Source organism: Carlito syrichta, unplaced genomic scaffold (assembly GCF_000164805.1).
Source record: "Carlito syrichta isolate Samal-C Ts95f unplaced genomic scaffold, Tarsius_syrichta-2.0.1 Scaffold305726, whole genome shotgun sequence".
NCBI lineage: Eukaryota > Metazoa > Chordata > Mammalia > Primates > Tarsiidae > Carlito > Carlito syrichta.
This window is the reverse complement of record NW_007249822.1, coordinates 80,177-88,044: the sequence shown is the minus strand read 5'-3', so window position 1 is coordinate 88,044 and position 7,868 is coordinate 80,177. Positions and strand designations below refer to the sequence as shown.

General features: G+C 45.9%; 1 protein-coding gene across 1 annotated transcript in view; it reads left to right on the top strand.

Moving 5' to 3' along the window:
• The window catches only part of CUNH3orf20 (chromosome unknown C3orf20 homolog), a 91,229-nt gene that overhangs the window by 77,502 nt on the left and 5,859 nt on the right, over positions 1 to 7,868 (top strand). Inside the window, exons 17-18 of the mRNA XM_021714716.1 lie at positions 474 to 609; positions 1,428 to 1,477. Of these exons, the coding sequence (XP_021570391.1) occupies positions 474 to 609; positions 1,428 to 1,477 (186 nt within the window). The remainder of the gene's footprint in view (positions 1 to 473; positions 610 to 1,427; positions 1,478 to 7,868) is intronic.

Here is a 7,868-nt window from a genome sequence, read left to right as displayed (position 1 = left end):
GAGAGCGAGGGAGAGACTGGGAAAGAGGGAGAGAGGGCAGGGAAGGGGATGGGAGGGGGAGGGGAGAGGGAGGTGGGGTCTTGAGAGAAGAGTCTGAGGGAGCGGTGGGAGGGAGAGAGCAGGAGGAGGGAAGGGCTGGGAAGGAGGAAGAAGCGAGGAAGGGGAAGAGCATGAGGAAGAGGAAGATGGAGTAGGCCGGAGTCAGCAGCCACAGGCTCACAGCGGGGCCAGAGGGATGGGCCAAGGGGCCCCCAGTGGCAGCCCCTGCAGCCGCCGGGCAGGCTGACACCCCCACTGAGCCCAGCATGGGTGCCTTTCGGTGAGTCAGACACCCCCCAGCACCCATCCCCGTATGAGGGAGTGCCAGCTGGCAGGCCTCTCCGGTGTGCCGGCTCATGTCCCGACAGCACCTGAGAGGGACAGGCGGGACACCTTCTCTGCCAGCAGCTCTGGGCTTGCGGGTCTGGGCTCAGGAGAGCTGCTTCCCAGGAGCAGGGCGAGGACGCGGAAGGGCTACCTTGCTCTCCCAGCCCCAGGAGCGTTCAGGCCCCGGGCTGCAGGCGGCACCAGGCAAGGTGTCTTCAGAGCTACCTGTGCTTCCTCTGCAATGTAAGCTTTTCTATTCTGAGTTTTTCGAGGTTTAATCTTTATCCTTTGTATCCCTCAAAGGTGTTTTTTGAATTATACATTTGTCCCCCTAGAAATGGATTTGAAGTGGCCTGCTCTATTCTTAAGCTAATACTTCTAACACTCGGAGAGGGGGATAAGGCTTCACCCCACAACAAATCAGGCATGATGGGAAGGTGCTAGATGAATTGAGAAGGTCATGAACTCATGCTAGATTAGAGTCGCTGGATGTTTTTCTTCGGGTTCCCTCATGGCTTTTTTCTGAGTCAGAGTCTCACTCTGTCACCCAGGCTGGGGTGGTTCACGGCCATCACAGCGTTGACCTGCTGGGCTCTGGCAATCCTTCTGCCTCAGCCTTCCAAGTAGCTAGAACTACAGGCATGTGCTACCACACCTAATTTTTTTTTTTTTTTGATATATTGTAGAGACAAGGTCTCACCAAGTTGCCCAGGCTGGTCTCAAACCTCTGGGCTTAGGCAATTCTCTTGCCTCAGCCTCCCAAAGTACTGGGATTACAGGCTTGAGCCACAGCGCCTGGCCTAGTCTTTTCCTTTTAGATGCAGGAAGGTCTGAGGCTTTCTAAGGCAAAAAGATGTGACCTGATTCAAGTGGCTATTCTAGAGTTGGTAAACACATGGCACATATGCTGTTGCTGCTTTACTCTGGTCCTTGCAGGCATTATAGCACTTCAAACCCAGGTGACCACCTCAGCACAAAGACCCAGGCAGCCACTGTGAATTAACTACCAATCTTTGCCATATACAGAGTAGCCCCTTCCTCTGCTGAGACTCACATTTTAGGGAGACTTCTCGGAAGAAGCGAAGGCAGAGTTGGAGCCAAAGCCTGAAGGGTAGGTTTTGTCAGGAGGCCTTGCTGCATGTTACTTGTGCCTGAGTAAGTGGCACCACCTACCAGGGAGTCATGTAGTGGTCAGTAGCCATGGAAAATGGGCACAGGGTCTCTGCTTATCACAGAGCACCCTTTCCCCAGTTCTTGTTCAGGCTGACCCAGTGGAGGCCCAGGAGAGGAGACTATGAGTTGACTCAGCAGCAAAGAAAATTAGCACACGAAGGAAACCCAGGGGTTGGGATAACTGAGCCTTTACTTTATAAAAAAGGAGTCTGAGGCTCAGAGAAAGGGAGGCCATGCAGTCAGCACACGGCAGTACTGGGCAAGGCCCTGGTGCTAAATCCACACCCTCTCCTCCATCAGTCCCTGTAGAGAGCCCGGGGGCCAAAGGGAGGGGAGCCAGGAGGGCACTGGGACAAGGGTGAGACTTCTGCCTCGGTAACACTGGGGACTAAATGACCCGAAAACACGATCTGGTTACAGAGCGTATGGGAGTGCTGGATAGTGTGAGTCAAGCACACCTTGAATTGTATGTGGGAACTCACGAGGTGGCAAGGAGGGTCCTTGAGCTCCAATCCAAGAGGAGGAGGGGGCAGCTGGGTGGCAAGGGCTCATCTGATTGACAGAGGTGACAAGGCGGGCTCTTTGAGTGGCACTGGGACAACTGGACATCCATATGAGAAGCTAGAACTGACCTTTACCTCACGCCATTTAGAATGCTTAATTCAAAATGGATCATATACATGAAATTAAGAGCTAAAACTCTAAAGCTTCTAGAAGAAAGCATTTGATTTTTGTCCAACACATATATTCTAGGACAATAAGAAAAAGAAATGAAGATAAAAATAAAAGGAAAAAACAATGGATCAGACTTCACTTCAATTAAAAACTTCTGCTTTTTTAAAAACACTTTTAAGGAAATATAAAGGTGCACTACAAACCCAGAGAAAAATATAAACGTCTAGAATAGATAAAGAACTCTTAGAACTCAAGACGTAATGGACTAAGCCTAGGTAACTTGGCAAGACCTTGTCTCTACAAAAAATCAAACAAATTAGCCAGGCATGGTGGCGTGTGCTTGCAGTCCCAGTTACTTGGGAGGCTGAGGGAGAAGGATCGCCTAAGCTCAGGAGATCAAGGCTGCGGTAGCTGTGATTGTGCCACTGCATTACAGCCTGGACGGCAGAGTGAGATCCCAATGCAAAAGAAAATGGACAAAATATTTGAACAGACATTTTGCAAAAGTAGATATATAGATGGAGAAATGCACTTTAGGTAAGTGCAAATTAAAACCACAAATGAGATACTACCAGACACCCATTAGAATGGCTAAAAACATTTTTTTAACAGAAAATATCAATTCTGGTAAGTATGTGGAGCAACTAGAACTCTCATATATTGCTGGTATGGGAATATAAAATGGTAAAAGTATATCGGTAAAAGTTTGCTGGTTTCTTACAAAGCCACGCTTTTTTTCTTAAGTGAAAGCACATACAACAATTCTTTAATAACAATGTATGAAAGAAAACCAGACATTAAGTATAAAATGAGGACTGAAGAAATTCTGCTGTGAGCATAAGATGATATGGGTGCCACATTTTATATGAAATCAGTTTTGAATTCCTTGTTAAAGGGGAGGAAAAACTTACAATATACCAAAGGACTTGTGACAGTTCTCTGGAAACTAATATCTTTTTCTAGGCTCAAATTCTAAAAGAAAATCGTCACATGTATTTTTACTTAGAGAAACACGAAACTTTAAATAACAGTTTTGAAGAAAATGCAAAAACGTCATAGAATGTATGAAATTAATGAAATGACTTTAACAAAAGTCAAGGAAAGCCACGTTTCGTATGTGACCAGGGGAAGGAGCCAGGTTGAGAAGCAGCCATACTGGGAGGAGAAGCTGGAGGGCCTGAGGCAGCTTGGCCGGAACCTGATGCTTCACGAAGGCCTAGTCACCGTCCCCATCTCTGCAGGGCTGTTTCAGGGCCCGAGACTGTGAAAGAGAAGTCGCAGACAGATTTCAGCCACTTTCCATTGAAATATGATGGGGCTTTTTGGCTATGCCCCCAAACATGTAGTCAGAAATCCCCCCCAAGGACCTCTGTGTCCAAAAATTAATGGGGACAGAGCTAGAACCTGCAAGATATAAACATCCACTGAACCAGCCTGGTTAATATAATGAGACCCGATCTCTACAAAAAATCAAAAATTAGCAGGGCATGGTGATGTGCACCTGTAGTCCTAGCTACCCGAGAGGCTGAGGCAGGTGACAGAGTGAGACCCCGACTCCAAACAAACAAACTAACAAGCAAACGAACAAATCCCCTGATAGCGATTCTGGTCTCTGCCAAACTGGCAGGAACCGCTGGCTCCTTTCCTGCAAATTAGCCCTGGAGAAGCTGGGGAAACAAGGCACTAAAAATGTTGAGAAAACCCTGGGAGGCTAAATGTGCTTTGAACAGGTTTATGGGGGAAATGTGGTGGCCGCAGCCCAAGAGGGACAGGAGAGAGGGGTGGCAATGGCAATGGTCACAGGAAATCTCCCACAGCTTCGCTCTGCCTTTGCTCAGCATGGCCTGGGGACAAGGTTCACCTGCCTCTTCGTGGCAGCAACAGTGGCAGCAGCCCAGGCCACTGGCGCAGGGGCAGGAGGTAATACTGAAGGACCACAAACAAGGCCTTGTCATCAGGGTGCCGACAAAAGCAGATGACAACTGAGCGTGTGCCTCGGACCCTTCACACCCCCATCCTCTCCCCTCCAGACAGCTGATCACAAGGCCCTGAAAGGCCCCCAGAGGGGTGGATGCTGCACTCCTCAGTGGTTTGGAGGCCATGTTCCAGCCTGAAGGTGTGTGTGGTGGGGCGGCCCCAAATGTGAGAGGAGCAGAGCTTCTGTGGTATTTGGAGCTCATCCCTTTACTGGCTCTGACACCAAGTGGGACGTGGCTTTTCATTCTTCCCCAGAACACGCACCCAAAGCAGCGGAGCCCCTCAAGAAAATATGAGCTCCAAGGCCAAAATAATGAAAGGGATGAGGAACCCTTTTCTGCGAAAGAAAGATGAGAAACAGACAAGAAATGCTATCGGAGGCAGAGCTATTGACAAGATCAGAAACAAAATGAGATAATCACAATCAATATACCTAAGGAGGCAAGGAAATACCTTGGCAATATGAAACAAGCTCAAGAAATCACATAAAAATCAAAGTGGTTTGGGAGGCTGAGGTGAGTGAGCCCGAGGGTTCGAGACCCGCCTGGGTAACTTGGCGAGACCTCATCTCTACAATAAGTCAAAAAATTAGCCGGGCGTGGTAGCGCGCGCCTGTAGTTCCAGCTACTCGGAAGTCTGAGGCGGAAGGATCGCCGGAGCCCAGCAGGTCGAGGCTGCGGTGGCCAGGAGCGGCCGCTGCACTCCAGTCTGGGTGACAGAGTGAGACTCCAACTCAAAAAAAAAAAAAAAAATCAAAGTGGAACTACTATCTATAAAATAGATAATATTTAAAACGAAGAGCATCATCTACCAAAAGCTGCAGAACCAGTGAATGGGTTGGAAGACTAGGCTGCAGAACTCCCTCATAAAGCACCAGGTAAGGCAGTTTACATAGAAGATATAAAAGAAACACTGAAGGATGTAGAGGAAAGAAATAAAAGAACCAGGCCGGCCTCGGTGGCTCAACCTGTAATCCCAGCACTTTGGGAGGCCGAGGCGAGTGGACTGCCTGAGCCTACAGGTTCGAGACCAGCCCGGGCAACTTGGCCAGACCACGTCTCTACAATAAATTTAAAAATTAGCCTGGTGTGGTAGCACATGCTTGTAGTTTCAGCTACTTGGAAGGCTGAGGCAGAAGGATCGCCGGACCCCAGCAGGTCAACGCTGGGGTGGCCGCAAGTGTGCCACTGCACTCCAGCCTGGGTGACAGAGTGAGACTCAAACTCAAAAAAAAAAGAATAGAAAAGAAATAAAAGAACCAAAGCCCAGATTATAAGGGCCACAGAAACACATAAAAATAAAGCGGAGAAGAGGAACTATAACAAACAGTGGAGATAATATGCCATAATTAAGAGAAATGAAAGACTTTAGGTCGAAATGAATCAATGCCAAACAGAAGAGTTAAGCAAACCCCCGCATACAGATGTTTGAAGCGAAATCTGAGAAAATCCAAGAGAAAATTCCAAATGACACCAGAGAGACACAAACCACCTACAAAGAAATAAGGATCACACCAACATCCAATTTTCCATAGCAACACTAGATGCAAGAAGAATGCCATCATTTTTTTTTGTGTGTGTGTGTGTGTTGGAGTCTCACTCTGTCACCCAGGCTGGAGTACAGTGGCACACTCGCGGCCACCCCAGCGTCGACCTGCTGGGCTCCAGTGATCCTTATGCTTCAGCCTTCTAAGTAGCTGGAACTACAGGTAGCCGTGTGCTACCACGCCCAGCTGATTTTTTTATTTATTGTAGAGATGAGGTCTGACTAAGTTGCCCAGTCTGGTCTCGAACCTGTGGGTTCAGGCAATCCACTCACGTCAGCCTCCCAAAGTACTGGGATTACAGGCTGAACCACTGGGCCTGGCCACCGAAAAATGTTTAAAGAATGGAAGGTAAAGTGCTTTCAACTGTAGAGGTAGGACAGGAGTAGAGAAACTAAAGTGACATGTCAATGTGGTCAAGTCTTTAGCTTGATAAGAGAAAGAGTAGATATTGATAAATGAAAGAGCCAACAGGAATAACTAGGTATAAAATAGGTCTTAAATTAATGGCAACCGCCATAAGAATACAAATAGAATATAACTTTTCAACTGCTCATGCATACTCTGTTTATCCCATGGAAAACAGATGGAGAGGGAAAAAAGAGTGAAAGTAAATTTCAAAACCAAATCTCAATATAAGAGTTAGTATAATAAATGCAAATAGATTAAACTCAAAAACTAAGGACTCTCATATACAAAAACCTGAACAAGAATGTTCACTGAGCAACATGGATGAATCTTGAAAACATTATGCTAAGTCAAAGAAAACGGTCACAAAAGACCACATATTGTATGATTCCATTTACATGAGATGTTCATAACAGGCAAGTTTATAAAGAGAGAAACTAAATTACTGGTTGCTCAGGATTGAAGGAAGGGAGAAATGGGGAATGATTTTTAATGGATAGAGCATTACTTTGGGGCATGATGAAAATATTCTAACATTAGGTAGTAATGATAGTTGCACAACTTTGTTAATATGCTAAAAATCACCGAATTTTACATTTTCAGTGGGTGAACTATGTGGCATGTATGTAACTTATATCTCAATAAAGTTGTTAAAGCATTGAAAAAAATAGGGATTCTGCGATTAGATTTTAAGATATATAAGATCTTACTCTGTGTTGTCTAACTGAGACATTCAAAATAGAAAGACACATACGTGTTGAAAATAAAGGAATGGAAAAATATACCAAGCAAATATGAACCTAAAAATCTGGTATAGAAATCCATCTGACAAAATATAATTTAAACTAAAAAAAAGGACAAAGAAAGGTGTTATATAATATTAAAAAAAAAAAAAATGAAGCCAGGCTCGGTGGCTCACCCTGTAATCCCGCGCCTTTGGGAGGCTGAGGTGAGTGGATTGCCTGAGCCCGCGGGTTCGAGACCTGCCTGGGCAGCGAGACCTCATCTCTACAATAAATCAAAAAATCAGCCGGGCGTGGTAGCAAATGCCTGTAGTTCCGGCTACTCGGAAGGCTGAGGCGAAGGATCGCCGGGGCCCAGCAGGTCGAGGCTGCGGTGGCCGGGAGTGGCCACTGCATGCCAGTCTGGGCGACAGAGTGAGACTCCAACTCAAAAAAAAAGAAAATGACTGTACACCATCACATATGCGTTTCCAAAATACATTAAGCAAAATGTAACAGAATTATAACTGAAATAGTATATATAACTAACTTGAAGTGACTATTTTAACACACCACTCCCAGAAATTAATAAAACAGACAAAAAAAAATAAGCAGAGATCTCAAAGACCTGGATAATGCCATCAATAAACTTGACTGCATGATGTATGTGAATATGCCCAAAGTATACAGAACACACATTCCTTTTGGATACATATGGCATTTTCTAAAAAATATACCCTATATTGGATCATAAAGGAAGCCTCACGAGATTCCAGATGAATCACAGATTACATTCTCCAAGTAGAATGCAATAAAGTTAGAAATAGCAAAAATGCCTGAATGCCCTGTTTATAGAAACTAAGCAAAATTACTAAATAGGTCCTGGGTTAAAATTGAAATCATAAGCCAGGCTCAGTGGCTCAGCTTGTAATCCCGCGCCTTGGGAATCTGAGGTGAGTGGATTGCCTGAGCCCGTGGGTTCGAGACCCGCCTGGGCAACTTGG